Below are 17,833 nucleotides of genomic sequence, written 5' to 3' on the forward strand. Positions count from 1 at the left end.
TGACAAGCAGCGCACAAGGAGACAAAAAAACCACAATGCATGTACACAGTACCCAATACATGACATGTACCATAAAAAAAAACACAAATATAAAAAAACAACGGCGAAGTGCTGCCACTTCGCCAAATGAAATTGTGAGAAGGGTGAAACGGGTCGATGGCAAAACGACGCCCCTCCAGGTCCCGAATGCCTCTGAGGGGAAACAGAAATGACCTGTGGTCAAATTTAAGAGAAATGGGAAAGTTGATGCTGCCAAACATTTCATCTTTAATGCGCGGTCCACCGACGATTCCTTTCTCGTCGAAACCGTCCTTTGCTGTCTTTAATTAAAATGAAGAGTCGTGTGTGTATATATATAAAATGTGTTTATATATATATATCTGAGTGCATTACATATATACTGTGTATATATATATATATATATATATATATATATATATATATATATATATATATATATATATATATATATATATATATATACAATATGTGTTTATATATATCTGAGTGCATTATATATACATACATATATATATATATTTACGGGGACAAGCGTGTATATTGCATACACATACATATGTGTATATACATGAGTGGGTGTAAGTATACATGCAGGTCTAGGTTATACCAACTGATACACAAAGTACATAACTAATATCAGCTCAAAGATGCATATGAACCATTAACTTTTTCTAATTTACCAAAACCGGGTTTAGATATAAGACTCGCATCCTTCTTATAGTATTATAAACCTTCTTATAATATTTATTATAAATATATAACTGACTGGTAAGCAACATACAGGACGACAAAATAAATACGATTCAGGCACTTAAACGACAGACTAACACATTACAGAAGAAAAGAGAATATCGAAAGGTGCGACGCCCTCAAGCAGGAACGTGCGCACGCGCACACACGCCAGCTCTTCCAAGCCAATATCAAATATAAAAATAACGCTTGCCACTTTTTAGAAGGTCACCGTCAAGATACGAGTCCTCCAAGATCGCGCAGCCGATCGGAAGGTCAGGAGGTCACGGGAAAGCGTTCGCTCTCTTGCGAAAAAGACTGGGTTTCGCATCGCTCCAAGTATTTCTGATCTAGACAAGAAAGATGCTAATACTATTCTCCTTGCATTTTAATATATTTTTATCTATTTATTAACTTATTATTTATTAATTTATTTTTGCTTTTTAATAAGTGAAATCTCTTCTTTCTGTATTTCCCTTTACCTTTTCTTACTTCTTCCTAATGAGCACCATATTCTTTGGAAGCTTGAATTTCAAGTCAATGGCCCCTGTGGGCTTGTTCCCTATGAATAGGTTTCATCTGCTGAATAATAAATGAAGACGTTGGATTGGAGAGGATTAACTGGGTCTTCCAGTTAAATTGGAAAGGCTATAATGAATGGACGGCAATTAATCAGATATAAAAATGATGAAAGAACTATCAATTAAGATATGTAACATAAGCATTTTTATTGTGTAAAGAAATAGACCTCTAAAACTCGGACGAAAATAACAACCTAGATCTGTGTTCGAATCCAGTACCATTTCTAAGCATAATGGACTCTTCAATGGGCCATTACCCACATCTACCCATCTCCCCCACCCCTCTAAAATTTAATTGAAAGCAATCAACAACGACCGGGTTCATCTCGGCATCAACACCTAAATTAACAACACTCCCCACCGTCCAAAAGATATGAAAAAGAAAGCCTAGAAGTCTCATACACCCACCCCCTCGCCCAGATATCCATTTCCAATACTATTCAGGTCTTCATTTCTAAATTCATTAAAACATGAGTTTGTTGGCGCGCGCTGGAACCCGGCGCTGGTGTCTCCCCTACATTCCCGGCCCCCTACCTACTCCGTACTCACCAGGGGCGGACAAACAGGTTTGCAGGAGGACGGTGGATGTCTCCTCTACCCTCTGTTCCCCTACCTACCCCGCCCCCACCCGCGGCATACAAACCGGTTTGCAGGGGAAGGGGGATGACAAAGAGGAGCCACTCGGATTTTATTATTACAGATTTTGTGGACATATAGGCAGGAAGGTAAACAAAACAAATTGACAAGAGGCGGGTAATACACAATCCCCATCTAACCTTATTGGCGGAATTAATGAAAATATACAACATGGAAATAAAAATAAACGGCATAATTTCCATGACATTAAACGCCTATGTTATAACGGTACAATCACTGTCAATCACGCAGATGTGAAATTCTAATGAGAGGTACGACCGGTCTCGGCGAGCAGAGAGAGAGAGAGAGAGAGAGAGAGAGAGAGAGAGAGAGAGAGAGAGAGAGAGAGAGAGAGAGTATACAATTTAGGCAGGAGGTCAAACGCTAGAACTTAAGGGACCATTCAGCGGTGAAAGTAAAACTGAGAGCAGAAGGTTACGAAGGTGCAACAGAAGGAAAACCTCGTAGTTGCACTATGAAATAGGCTAACCGTTAGAAGTGGATGGAAAGTAAGATGGAAGAAAGAATGGGTGAGCAGAGCTCAAACAGCATCCCCCGAAAATACTTTATCAGCGAGGTCCTCCTCTATCAGAGATCTGAATGCAACGCCAGTTACCAAAGGGCGCATGCCATCTTCTTCAGCATTAGGCTGCATTTTGGGAGGGAAAAGGTCAGCGGTTTCCGGAACACCTTTCTTTTTGGAAATATGATAATGACAAAGTCTTTAATGAGCTGCTTTTACCTCGTGATGGATTTGGCCATCCATCATTACCTGCAGCCAAGCACCTTTAATTTCCGTTCCTTGGTGTCTTTTTTTTTTATCTTCCCAAATTATTCAAAATTATTCCAAGAAAAATCATTCATTCTTGATGATTTTGGCCAATAACCTCTGACTTCAGATCTTTTTTTTTAGAATCGTGCAGACAAAAAAAAAAAAAAATTAAAAAAGCATCGATAATCTAGTTTACTCCCGGTCAATAGTGATTGTGTTGTTAAAACTTTATTTGTTGTTTTGTATAAAAAAAAAACGAACAAAAATGGAACACTAAGCAACTACGACAATGATTTTAATTATTTGCTTTTACCACAGTTCAAAGACAAAATCATATCAAACTTCTTTTTGTTTCTATTATTCTGCTTATTTTGTACGTGCAGTTAATGACTCAGTTCTTATCACATCAATTCATCCCTGCATCATACATAAAGATTTATGCAGAAATGGTAAAAGTTGGTTGCAGTCTTATGTACAAAAACGACGTACTTGTAACCTGATAGTATACTGGTGACTTAGGCTCAAATAAAGACATATATATATATATATATATATATATATATATATATATATATATATATATATATATATATATATATATATATATATATATGTGTGTGTGTGTGTGTGTGTGTATGTGTGTGTATTATATATACTGTATGTGTGTGTGTGCACGCGCGAGCACCTGTATCCTCATGATGACACACACTACTTTGTTTCAGAATAAAACTTACAGCATCAGAAAACAACAAAATTAACTGCTGCTTTATTTCCCCCATTTGTTGAGTGTCACTGCGGCTGCTACAATAACTGAACGACATATGTATTTCAGGTTCATTTCTCTGCAGAGATCTAATTGAACAAGTGATACATTCTAGGCTCCCATTTCTACTGACTACACATTCAAAAGAATTTAATGCAGAAATATTATCCCATGGTTTTCCTTACCGCTGTGAGTACATTTCTAAAGTGTCTTGGGCATCCACCTAAAATCATATATATGCTCCCGTTATAATGAAATTAGGATACATGACCACAACCTCCTAAGTTTATTTCCTATTTAAGTAAAATTCATGGATGACAATTTTGACGGCCAGAGAAACTTCGACAGAGCACCTGCTCTCTCTGGGCCGCAGGTTTATTTAAGAGCATGTATGTTGCCAATATTCAACTCATGTTGGTCGTAAATGCGTAAAAGTGCTTAACGTGAATATTACATGCAGTGCCAAAAAGACCTATGATTCCAGGTAATTTAATCATTTGGCAGAGATTTTTCTCCTCGGCAACCACTGCCTGGAAATCCTTTCCGAACGGCAGGAATTAAATGTCATACATGTTCGAATATCGAAACAAAAATACATGCTTTCACGCACACTGAATACAGCCACTGAACCGTGGGGAAACTGTGACCATTATTCACTGTTACTTTTCAATTTTTAACCTTCCCGCAATGTTTTACACATAATAGACTGTAACACTGATATATTTTAACAATATAGTGGCTCTGTATTTCGGAAGTGTTGATGCTTCGTTCTGACAATTACTCTACGATTGTTTGTTTTTTCTTTTTCAGCGGAGACGACCCAACTCGCCAACATCAGGATGTGAGTATTCCTATTACCGTTTCCACTTTGAGTTAACAGTTTCATTTGCAAATGGGAAAATATTATACTGTCCGAATTACAAGTGTGTTCAAATTAGAATATCACTACTTGGGAAATGATAATGGAAATTTATTTTTCAGAAAATAAGAAAAATACTTGTTAAGCCTTTTTTTACGTTCACGCTGATTAGACCTAAAGCCAAATGCGGCTCAATACATCTTTGGGCAGGTCCGGCCAATTTATGCTAATTCAATGTGCATGCAAATTCCCATTCGTTATATAATTAACCTATTTGCGCAAATGGACCGAGCTGTGGATAAAACAGGACATTAAGTAAATGGACCACTTTCGGAAATGGGCTAATGTCCCGCAAACAGTTTAGAAACCAACCGCCACATTTCAATGAAGAGACACTTGTTTTCCTGTTTGCCCAATTCGCACTTGTGTCCTTCTCAAAAAGGAAATGCGCCGGAGACATGGTGCACGAAAAAGAAGAAGGAAAAGAAAATGAAGAAGAAGATTATGCGATCATTATTGAATTAATGCTTTCAAATGCTCTTGAAGTATTGTCTCTCTGCTGCTGGCAAGTGGTCCCAAGGTCAAACGTCATCTGACAGAACTCCTAAGAACAGAAGTTTAACATTACTTTTTCTTCTGTTTTAATTATCTGTCATTCCTTCAAGGAAAAAACAATCTATGATGATTCAAAATTTTTGCCTTGAAAGTTTATTTTTTCGTTCCTATTACTATGCATTATTCATTGTCTTAATTCTTTAATTGTTTTGGAATTGAAATACATTATCATCTTTCATCATAATTTAAATTTTGTAAGATGATAGTACCCCTTGAATTCTGGATGGATCTTAACAGTAACCAGGAGAAAATATTTTACCCATTATTCTTCGCCTTCCCGTTCGCAGAATTTTGAGTGACGTGGCCATTTTTCACCAGACTGACTTGGAATTTTGGCAAGAGTTACTAACTGACACGCCAATACTCGCATCTTTTTCTTTTTTTGAATATTGATTCATTCATTTTTACTTTTCATTTTTACTTGTCATTTTTTAATTATTTAAATTTTTACTTATTATTTTTTTTATTTGATTATTTTTTTATTTTATTTTTACTTATTTTTTGTTGTTTTTTGCGAAAATAAATACTTAATCAAAATTAACTTCTGCATTTGACTGTTTTAAATAATGAGGCAGGAGAAAGCGTTTTAATGATAAGCAAAAAGAGGTCACCGAACTCTTTCATTACCAAAATCATTCGGGTTGAAATGAAATTACCCCTTCTTTCAGCATACGTTCCAAAATTTCCAAACGACTGAATAAAATTTATCCATTCTATATATAAAAAAAATTAACATCCTTCAGAACAAGTCAGAATGGATGAATATGTATAAAAAAATTACCTCCCTTCAGAACAAACAAATCAGAACGGATGAATATGCAAAAAAAATTACCTCCCTTCAGAACAAGTCAGAGTGGATGAATATGCAAAAAAAATTATCTCCCTTCAGAATGTGTCAGAATGGATGCATATACGAAAAATTATCTCCCTTCAGAACAAGTCATAGTGGATGAATATGCAAAAAAAAAAAATTACCTCCCTTCAGAATATGTCAGAATGGATGCATATACAAAAAATTACCTCCCTTCAGAACAAGTCAGAGTGGATGATTAAGCAAAAAATAATTACCTCCCTTCAGAACAAATCAAAGTGGATGAATATGCAGAAAAAAATACCTCCCCTCAAAACAATTCATTGCGGATGAAAATGCAAAAAAATAAAATGTTCCCTTCAGTCTGGATGAATATGCATGATACCATGGATGTAATTAGACAGCATTCACCTCCTAGAAACTCCGTTGGAAGATCTTGAGACAAAAATGATCAATGCTCCAGAATTCTTTTTGGGGAGGGGCGCCTCATTCCCCTGACTGACTTCGAGGCGCCTCTCCCACGAGGGAGTGAATGCGCAAGAACCATATCTTGGGAGAGCAATGAGAACAACTGGGAGAGGGACGAATTTTAAATGAAGAATATTCGAGCTTCTCTAGTCTTTATTTCCTATATTTCATGTGTGACAATCATTAGAACGTTCTTAATCATAAGGAATGTAATAGTCAATTTCATTTTCATTGGCGAATGTAATGTGCAGGTGGTCATGATGCACTTATCACCAAATGCACCAAGAACCAAAGTTCTGTGTTATTGAAATTTAATTGTTGCCCTAAGCTCAAAAGCTTTACTTATTAAATAGAAGGATTACAATCTAAAATAGTGATTCTCTTCCATGGTCAAATTAATATTGCTACTTTTAAGCTTTCTGTCTAATGAACTTCCCAGAAAATGTAAAGCGGAAAAACACGCTGAGCTTTAAATTACTGTGAGCGATTGCACTATTCAGTTTCAGCAAGACAAAAAAAAATTAGATCTAATAAACGTGTTGTCCCTTACAAATGCACATCTTGAATGCATACATACATACATCCACACGTAGATGTTAATCCTACCCTCATTCAAGTATTTATTTTCCCACCCATTTCGGAATTCTTGTTTATCTGGAACTAAGAAAACGATGATGTCATTCAAAAACGAAATTCGTCAGACGAGTGCCTCTTACCCATTCACTGGTGAATAAATGATTGAGCCTCTGATGAAAACACCGACAGCTTTAGTGCCACTTCATAAAAGAGAGAGAGAGAGAGAGAGAGAGAGAGAGAGAGAGAGAGAGAGAGAGAGAGAGAGAGATTCACCCAACGGCATAATACTATTCTCTCTTTCCCGAGTACTGCAGATATTCCTGAGTAATAATTTAATGCACTTCACCGCCTAAACATTGTTTCAGTTTTCCTTGGCAAAGTGTTCGTTACTCCCTTACTTTTATTTACTATATTTCTCTTAGTAACCTACATGGTCTCTATGTTATGTATACCTTCCTTTGATTCTGTATTCTCCATTACCTTCTGTTACTTCTTTAGAATGAACACCATATTCTTTGGAAGCTTGAATTTCAAGTCAATGGTCCCTGTGGCCTTGTTCCATATGAATAGGTTTCCTCTTCTGAATAATAATAATAATAATAATAATAATAATAATAATAATAATAATAATAATAATAATAATAATAATAATGCAAGTTCTCGATAAACCTCTGATGGATAACTTGACTGGATAGTCACCTTAGTAGTTGGTATTCTTACTTTGCTAGATAGGATAAAATCTCAAAAAACGCAGAAAGGTCTTTTGAACGAAAATACTTTGTAAGTATTCGTATGTCTTCCAAGCCTTCTTATAAACTCCACGTCAAAACTTTCGATTTTTGTTTTCTGTAAAAGAAAACTATTGAGACGACGTTGTCTGTCCGTCCGCACTTTTTCTATCCGCCCTCCGATCTTGAAAACTACTGAGGCTAGAGGGCTGCAAATTGTTATGTTGACCATCCACCCTCCAATCGTCAAACATACCAAATTGCAACCCTCTGGCCTCAGTAGTTTTTATTGTATATAAGGTTAAAGTTAACAGTGATCGTGCGTCTGGCAACGCTATAAGACAGGCCACCACCGGGCCGTGACTGAAAGTTTCATGGGCAGCGGCTCATACAGCAGTATACACTGTACAGAACTCGATAGCGCGGTAGAAACTTCGGCGCATTTTGTACTTGTTTAATAGAGGAATTAAATAATTGTTAAATTTATGAGCAGAAAGATACAAAGCTTAGAAAGACAATAAAATAAACATAAATAAAAGGATGATACGATACTAGTATCTTTATTACGTTCAAGGCTGTTATCCACCATTCGTGTGGACTGTAAAAAGATAATTATGAGTTACAAATCCACGTGCTTTTTAATATTAGAAAAACGACAGCAGAAAATCCAATGTGATTAAACTTGATATGAGAAATATTACTGCAAACCGTTTTGCATTTTATATGATAGAATTACCACAGAATAGTGGAAGCAACTCCAGGAGGGAGGGAATCTCGGAATAAACACGTAGAGGGGGAAGAGCTCATCATAATTACGAGTATTTACTCTCCAGTTCGCGGTTTGCGCAAACCTCCCTTTGGAGAGTGTACCCTCAAGAGCAAGTAAGTGGACAGCAGAGAGCGAGATGATGCAATGCAGCAGCTCCCGCACATCGACATTAGCTTTAATTAAAAAAAAAAAAAAAATTAACAGAATAAGTAAGCCTTCAATTTGTAAAGAGGCTGCGTTATCAACAAATAACCCCTGATGAAAGTTTCATTCGGGTCCGTTCATATGAAAATACTGAAGCGTAAACTAAGGGCAGATTTTACAACGGTAACATATAAATGTAGATTGAATTTTTTCAGCTACACAGTGCATTACCATAAACAACTGACAATTTCTGTCTTCGAAAATGACAGTCAAAAATTACTGATGAACAGAATTACGAAAAAACAAATAGAAAAAACTCTGCTTGAAACCTGACAAGGAGTCGAGAGAAACTCAAGCACTAGTGGATGTGATAGGGGCCCAGATTCGCCTGGGGGATGGGATGGGATGGGGAGGGAAGGAGAGGGGTGAGGAGGAGGGGAAGGGGGGCCAGATGTTTTAGGGGATGGGTTTGAAGAGTAAGTACGGTACGACATTAAATGAGTTAATATTACAAGTCACACTTGGCTAGAGCCAGTGATGAGGCACAAAACATAAAGGATGGGGATATTGTGAATGTTGCAATTGCTAGGCAAGATGCAGTCCTGGCTGGAAAAGTAGACGCTAGAAGTCCAGGGCGGAAAAAGAAATACAGAAGTGAAAAATAAACTATATAAGAGAAAACAAAAAAACAGACCTAAGGATAAAAACTAATATTTATGAAATGAGACTCGCGAAACTGTCAACTAAAAAGCATTTGGACCTAATTTGGATTTCTGAAATTTCAAAGAAGCAGAGGAAAGGGATTCAAAATTTTGCTCGGGTAAGCGGGAATTTAAATATGATAAAAATGGAAGGCTTAGAAAACTTTTGGGATAACCGAAGAAAAGTGATGTGGTATTGTGATATTTCCATACCTCTCCCTCTCTCTCTCTCTCTCTCTCTCTCTCTCTCTCTCTCTCTCTCTCTCTCTCTCTCTCTCTCTCTATACACTTACACACACACACATATATATAATATATGTGTGTTGTGTTTTTCTGTGTGTATATATATATATATATATATATATATATATATATATATATATATATATATATATATATATATATATATATATATATATATATATATAATAAAGAAAAAGGTCAGGTTTCCTATAGTGGCAACTACTCATCTCCTTCATTATTTCTTATGATGAAGCCATAATTGGGCTACTTCAGCAACCATCTTAATTCTATAAGGAGAGAGAGAGAGAGAGAGAGAGAGAGAGAGAGAGAGAGAGAGAGAGAGAGAGAGAGAGAGAGAGAGAGAGATTGGTTTCAGTCTCTTTAATCACACTGAATATTACAGTACATAAAATTCACAACTATCAAATGAGCTAAATAATTGGAACGTATAATTATGCATAATTAATAATTCTGTATGTACGCTAGTTCTCATTTATTATTTATATAAATCAGAATCTCTCTGAGTCTAAATAGTGGGCTCAAATATCAAAGGGCAATGTCAGATCGTTTGATGGCGGTTTCGGAATTCAGGATTTTAAAATAAATTCTGAGTTAAATGAGTTACGAGACTTTTTGATATGAAAGCACACACAAAAATTATGATGAGGCCTAAGAGAAGTTTGTTTACCTACTTGACTTAATTAAATGAATTCGTACTCTATATACTTTTTTAATTTAATGCAATGATAATTCCAGATAATTGGAATGAGACAAGAATCATTGAGTCACTACATACAGAAAGGCCTCAGAGAAGTTTATTTACCCATTTGGCTTGATAAAATTAATTAATTTTCTGGATATTCTTTAAATGAATACAATGGTAATTTCAAATGATTAAAGTACAACAAGAATCGTTCAGTCAGTACATACACAATACCAATAAGCTGAGATAATTTATTTTTTTAAAATGTCATAAGCTAGTGCCACAAATACGCACTGAGACTTACTGCAGACAGACCGTATGCAATAACTGTAGCAACAGAGTGTCATACCCTCTTGAGTGAGAACGGACACAGGTCGATGATAGATTACCCCAGATGGTAGGGCAATATCACTGAATAACACGGCACCAACTCCTCAGGGATAAACGCCACAAAGCGACATACGGAGGATCTGAAGGGAGCTGATAGACATTCTTAAGCCAACTATTAGTCTTCACGAAATACACTTTTATAAGAAGTTAGTAGATTTTGCTGAAAGAAACTTGCAATGAAAGGGCACCATGATAAACATCTTTAAATGAGAAATAGGTACCTCACAAAGGCTATTAACGAAGGATGCCAAGAAGACCAGCAAAGAGGAAAATATAAAAAGAACACTACACGAAATAAACTTTTAAAAGAGGTTAGTAGATTCAGCTGAAAGAAAATTGCAATAAAATGCACCATGATAAACATCTTCAAACACTAAAAAGGTAAAAGTACTTCACACGAGATAATACCGAATGCTACCAAGTAGAACAGCATGGATGAAAAGAAATGATAAAAAGAACGCGAAAATTAAGTAGCAAAAGATGATTACAGAGTACAAAAGCAGAACCACACGAATATGAATGTTTCGGAGTCCAAGAAAAAAAGGGTTCCTGAATCAAAAGGCGGAATAACGTCCAGCCGGAGGTTTCAGATTCAAAAGTAAGAATACCAGTTAGAAAAGGGTCTCAAGATGACAACACAGGATTTATACACGTCTAAATGGAGGGCCTTGAGTGAAAAAGCTGAAGAATGTCTAGACAGCGATTTCAGAATCCGAAAGCAGAATATTAATTCAAATGACGTTCCACACTCCTAAGGGAGAGTAACAATTAGACAGTGTTCCAGAATAAAATCAAATACCAGTTAGAATAAGGTTGCTGAATTCAAAGGGAGACTAACATTTTGGTGGTTAGGGTTCTACAATCAGTAGATAATAAAACAACAACAATCTAGGTCACAGACGAAGAGGAAAATAGCATGAAAATGATGACAAAGGTACAAAAGCAGAGAAGCCTGAGAACACTAGAATAAGGGCGTGAAATTATCAGTATCGTCAAACAATAGTTGTTTTGTAATGTAATTCATCAGAATATCGTAAAAAACAATAGATGTTTCGTAAAAATAATAGCCGTTTCGTAATGTAATTTATCAGGAGATCGTAAAAATGACAGTTTCGTAATTTAATATATAAGGATATCGCAAAAACAATAGTTTTTCGTAATGTAACTTATCAGGATATCGTAAAAATGATAGTTTTTCGTAATGTAAGTTATCAGGATATCGTAAAAATAATAGTTGTTTCGTAATGCAATTCATCAGGATATCCTAAATAGTTGTTTCGTAATGTAATTTATCAGGACATCATAAAAACAATCATTGTTACGTAATGTAATTTATCAGGATATCGTAAAACAACAGTTGTTTCGTAATGTAATTTATCAGGATATCCTAATTAGTTGTTTCGTAAAGTAGTTTATCAGGATATCTTAAAAACAACCATTGTTACATAATGTAATTTTTCAAGATGTCGTAGCAACAATAGTTGTTCCGTAATGTAATTCATCAGGATATCGTAAAAACAATAGTTGTTTCGTAATGTAATTTATCACGATATCTTAAAAAGAACAGTTGTTTCGTAATGTAACCTATCAGGATACCGCAAAAACAATAGTTGTCTTGTAATGTAATTTATCAAGATATCGTAAAAAAAACAGTCGTTTCGAAATGTAATTTATCAGATATCGTAGAAACAATAGTTGTTTCATAATGTAATTTAATATGAAGATAAAGCACTAAGTCACAAAAAACCAAAACAAGCAACCAAGTAACGCAAGAGGATGTACAATCAACCATCAAAATATCACAGATACAAATATTACAAAATCAGAGAACATGAAAAAAAAAAAAAACATAAGAACGAAAGTTACGGGACCAAAGGGAACTACGAAAACCGAAAGAAGCACGAAGACGCACATCACAAAAGGCGAAAAACCCGCAAGGGAAATCAAGAGAACTCAAAGAATAAGAAGAAGAAGAAGAAGAAGAAGAAGAAGAAGAAGAAGAAGAAGAAGAAACTCCCGGATTTCGAGAGCGACTCGTTCATATGCGTCCTTCCATTGATATTCACTTGGAAAGGGAAAAATGGCCCGTTCGATCGCATATTGAGTGGCGTGATTGCAAGCGAGTTGCGTGCAACATCCCGTCACTTTGAGTTATTGACTGTTGCCTCGGTCTTAATACTCAAATTTTTTCACCTGACGTATCCTGCCAGACTTTTGCTTGCGAGCAAAAAGATTTAATCTTCCTTTATCCTTCCTTTTTTTTATAGTTGACTTTTCTTTGGGAGAAAAGGGTGGTGGCTACATGATGACAGCAAAAGCCTTTCATTACGTAGATGTTTACGAAATGTCTCTGTGCCTTATGTAAAATTATTACTGATATTGAAAATGGTTTAGGTAATTGTATAAAGTGTACTAATTCTAAATTATTATTATTATTATTATTATTATTATTATTATTATTATTATTATTATTATTATTATTATTATTATTATTATTATTCAGATGAACCCTTTTCATAGGGGACAAACCCACAAGGGACACTGACATGAAATTCGAGCTTCCGAAGAATATGGTGTCCAATAGAAAGAAGAAACAGAAGGTAATGGGAAATGCAGTAAGAAGAGATCAAAATTAACAAATTCATCAATAAATAGAAAAAATGTAAGAACTATAATGTAAAGACCAATGGCTACCTATATTCAGGAAAACATAAAATATAACCAGGCACGAACAGCTCACAAAACAGAAACCTTGTCAATAACTCGGTACAGCCATTTCTGAAGGATAATTCCACTCTGCCAAAACGGAAACAAAACGGGCAGACAACTTCCAATCTATGAGAGTCGAAAGTGGGCAAACTCTTCACGAAACGAGCACTAATGAAAGGTACATAAACTTTACCCCTGGTTTTATCTTCCCACTTACATCAAAAAGTTTCCTCTCGTTCAAAGACCTCAACCCTGTGTCCTGCATTTTTTAAATATCGTTTTTTTTAACATCTTTTTGTTTCATGGATTTTTTCATTGTCTGGGAATAACTTCCTATCTGTTTCTTAAAAAGGAGAAAATATTTTAATTTCTCAAGTCTACCAGATTCTTTACTTTTAAAAAATCCTTCCACCGAACGGGAATGCCTTTCCTCTTTATCAAAAAATATTCTGCTCATCATTTGGCAATCGCTCTTCCATTTCCACGAATCTTTTCGTCACCTAGAAATATGTTTCTCATTTTCTAAAAAATTCCAGCATCTAAATATACCCTCCTTCGTTATTTCCACATCAATCTTTCCTTTTAACCAGCATTAACTCTCTTTTACTTCCAAAAATTGTTCCTTCGCCTACAAATATCTGTATTTCCAAAATGCTTTTCATCACTGATAATCACCTTCCTGTAATTCCAAAACATTTCCATCATCTAGCATCACTTTCCTTCAAGGTTTCGAACATTACCTCTTTCTTTCACTTCCAAAAATAGTTCCATTGTCTAAACATCATTATTTCTAAAATGTTTTTTTTTAATCACCCATAATCACCTTCCTTAATTTCCAAAAACATTCGACCATATAGTATCACTTTCCTTCTAGATTTCGGAAATCCTCCCTTTCTTCTAGATTTCAAAAATTCCCCCTCCCTTCTAGATTTCAGAATTTCTCCCTTCCTTCTGGATTTCGAAAATCCTCCCTTCCTTCTAGATTTCAAAAATTCCCCCTCCCTTCTAGATTTCAAAATTTCTCCCTTCGTCCTGGATTTCGAAAATCCTTCCTTCCTTCTAGATTTCAAAATTCCTCCCTTCCTTCTAGATTTCAAAATTCCTCCCTTCCTTCTAGATTTCAAAAAACCTCCTAGATTTAAAAAATTCTCCCTTCTTTCTAGATTTCAAAAATCCTCCCTTCTTTCTAGATTTCAAAAATCCTCCCTTCTTTCTAAATTTCAAAAATAATCCCTTCTTTCTAGATTTCAAAAATCCTCCCTTCCTTCTAGATTTAAAAAATTCTCCTTTCCTTCTAGATTTCGAAAACTCTCCCTACCATCCACTTCTTTCCGAATTCTCTGACCACGCCCTCGTTGCACTGTGGGCGGGGGGAAATCGCACCAGACATCATATTTGTGGAACATTTTCCCTGGCGCTCCCCCACACATTGGAGAGAGGACCCACACAACGACTCCCCGAAAGCATTGGAGGCGCAATCAAGCCCTGGGCAGGATATCGGACTCCCCCTCCCCGCCCCCACCCGCCAAACTCGGACTCGTCATCTGGGCTATTTATAGCGGCAAGCTCATTAAGGGGATGAAGGAGAGATCTTGCAAGGAAGCGGGAAGGGGGAAAGGGGGGGGAGTAAAGTTTGGAGTCTTTAACGCCGGTTAAAATTGATTTTAACGAGCGGCGCCTCTACCTGGGGTCCTGCTGCTGCTACTTCAGTTGCTACTGTTTCTGCTAAGATTAATTGCACAGATGATTATGGGATTTTTATTGATAGTTACATAAGCAGGTCCAGTAATAATCATATAATTTCTACTGATTCATACAATTTCTATTGATTGCATAAGCAGGTGTAATAATAATAATAATAATAATAATAATAATAATAATAATAATAATAATAATATCGCGGAGGAAGAACGCCATCTTTCAAGCACTCTTTTTAATTAAATTAAAATAATAATAATAATAATAATGAACACATGGATATGAAATGCTAATAACGGTAAAAATGACATTAATTACAACAGCAGCAGCAGCAGCAGAAGAAGAAGAAGAAGAAGAAGAAAACTTGGGACCCACTTGAGAGTCGATGAAAGACATCTACAACGACCGCGCCCCCAACCCCCACCCCAACAAGCTCTTAGAAATACCACCCCTGGAAGTTGTACACACAGAGGGTCAGAAAAATGTATACATCCTGGAAGTTATATACACAGAGAGTCAGAAAAAATGTATACATCCTGGAAGTTATATACACAGAGGGTCAGAAAAAATGTAGACATCCTGGAAGTTATATGTACAGAGGGTCAGAAAAAATGTATACATCCTGGAATTTATATAAACAGAGGGTTAGATAAAATGTATACATCCTGGAAGTTATATACACAGAGGATCAGAAAAATGTATACATCCTGGAAGTTATATACACAGACGATCAGGAAAACGTATACATCCTGGAAGTTATATACAGTACACAGGTGGTCAGAAAAAAATTATACATCCTGGAGGTTACGTACACGGAGGGTCAGAAAAAATGTATACATTCTGGAAGTTATATACACGGAGGGTCATATAAATATGTGTGCATCCTGGAAGTTATATACACAGAGGGTCAGAAAAAAGTATACATCCTGGAAGTTATATAAACAGATGGTCAGAAAAAAATTTATACAATCTGGAAGTTATACACACAGAGGTCAGAAAAAATATACATTTTGAAGTTAGATACACAGAGGGTTAGAAAAAATGTATACATCCTGGAATTTATATACACAGAGGGTCAGAAAAAATGTATAAAATTTGAAAGTTACATACACAGAGGGTCAAAAAAAAAGTTGGAAATTATACACAGTGTATCAGAAAAAAAATTAAAAAGCTGTTGATTTAGCAGGTAAATGTTTAAGGGGCGGCAACGGGAAAGGAAATACAATTTTAGCAAGGCACCGCCTGGAGAACTTAACGCAAGTTAAGAGGGGCGATTTGCGGCCGAGTTGCGCCGTAGTCGACTGCCAAAGGATGAGTTCCAGCCTCAGATAGCGAGAGCTCGGGGCTATCTGGAGGCCTTTAAGCCCACGTAAACGAGTTTCGGTTTCGAGCAAAATTTCTTCTATCTTGCGTTTCGTGCCCTAAGACCAGTTTCCGCTCTCTCTATTTCCTGGCATGCAGTGGACGAAACGTGAATACGGTAACTTTACTGTAACTTTGAGGCAATTAGTAGTTACTGGAGCAAACAGCAAGTGAACATTTTTGCAGCCGTCTACATATAGTATATAAAACGATACTTTTTGTTACCGATTTAAAAACTGATGGTGCTCATGGATGGATGGAGTATAGAATTTAGGCCAAAGGCCAGGCGCAGGGACCTATGAATTCATTCAGCATTGAAAGGGAAACTGAAAGTAAGAAGGTTTGAATGGTGTAACAGGAGGAAAACCTCGCGGTTGCACTAAGAAACAATTATTAGAATGTGGAAAGCAAGATGGGAGAAAGAGCATATGAATGGAGGAAATGTAAACTGAATGAAAGGGGTTCCAGCTAGAGGCCAAAGGGCGGTTGCAAAGAACCTTAAGTCAGTGAACCGTGTGAGGTGAACTGACGGTGCTACCCCTTGCGAGGTTTAAAAAAAAAACTGATAATAACGAATATGAATGGAGATAAAGTAAAAGGAATGAAATGGATTGCAGCTAGGGCCTTCAGTGCGCCGTGTGAGGTGCACTAATGACGCTACCCCCCCCCCCAAACAAAGGGATTTAAAATAAAAAAAAAAATACCTGATAACAATAGCGCACTGCATTCTTACGAAACGCTCCAAATAACGCACCCTTCCCCAAATCGGCACAAAGAATGCCGGGGATATTTCCCATTTCAAATTAAACTTCGATAATCGAATTATTAGAGCGTCGGGTCAGCAGACCTCGCATTTAGTATCTCGGCTGATTGGCCGGATGATTATTCGAAATTTAATTGGCGTCCCGCCGTCAATGGTATGCCGGGGACTGAAAAGCCATTCTTTCCATGTGACTCCGTTGTTATATATGAGCGGTTTTAATTGGTTGCCCAATTAGTGATAATACTTTTCAGTGCTTAACAGTGGTTCGCATAAACATCCCCCCACCTCTCAGCAACGGCCTACAGAAATAAGTCTGATTGATATGACCGATGAATGAAAAAAGTTGTAAAACAATATCATTTCGGTAAATACCTTACGCGGCAACGTAAAAATGGATTGCAAAAAAATTCCGTAGGATTTTAACTCGGAAATGAAAAATAAAGACATTTTTTTTTTTCTTTAAGGGAAACAAATAAATTTGGTAGATATCTTACTCAGTAATGAAAATGAAGCGACAAATTTGGCAGCACTGAAAACAAGAAAAACAAATAAATGAAGCTGACATCCTGCGCAACAATAAATAAGAGTAAAGATTATATCGTTCGGAACTATATTCTACCTAAGAGTGCACAAATGAGAAATCAGCATATGTGAGGAAAGCCGATAAGTTTGGAAGATACACGTAAACAAATCAGGATTCAGAATATACGCGGAAAATATCTGACCACGCAATGGAAACTAAAAGAAAACCGATAAATTTGGAAGACACACAAGAATGAATATAGTAAATAA

At 36.3% G+C, this 17,833-nt stretch overlaps 1 protein-coding gene across 17 annotated transcripts in view; it reads left to right on the top strand.

Annotated features, from left to right (window-relative positions):
• Nucleotides 1-17,833, top strand: part of LOC136847104 (uncharacterized) — a 335,956-nt gene that overhangs the window by 156,435 nt on the left and 161,688 nt on the right. For all 17 annotated transcript variants that reach the window (XM_067118428.1, XM_067118422.1, XM_067118421.1 and 14 more), the window contains one exon: nt 4,313-4,343. In XM_067118428.1, coding sequence (XP_066974529.1) covers nt 4,313-4,343 — 31 coding nt within the window. The remainder of the gene's footprint in view (nt 1-4,312; nt 4,344-17,833) is intronic.

This window comes from Macrobrachium rosenbergii, chromosome 16 (genome assembly GCF_040412425.1).
Source record: "Macrobrachium rosenbergii isolate ZJJX-2024 chromosome 16, ASM4041242v1, whole genome shotgun sequence".
Classification (NCBI taxonomy): domain Eukaryota; kingdom Metazoa; phylum Arthropoda; class Malacostraca; order Decapoda; family Palaemonidae; genus Macrobrachium; species Macrobrachium rosenbergii.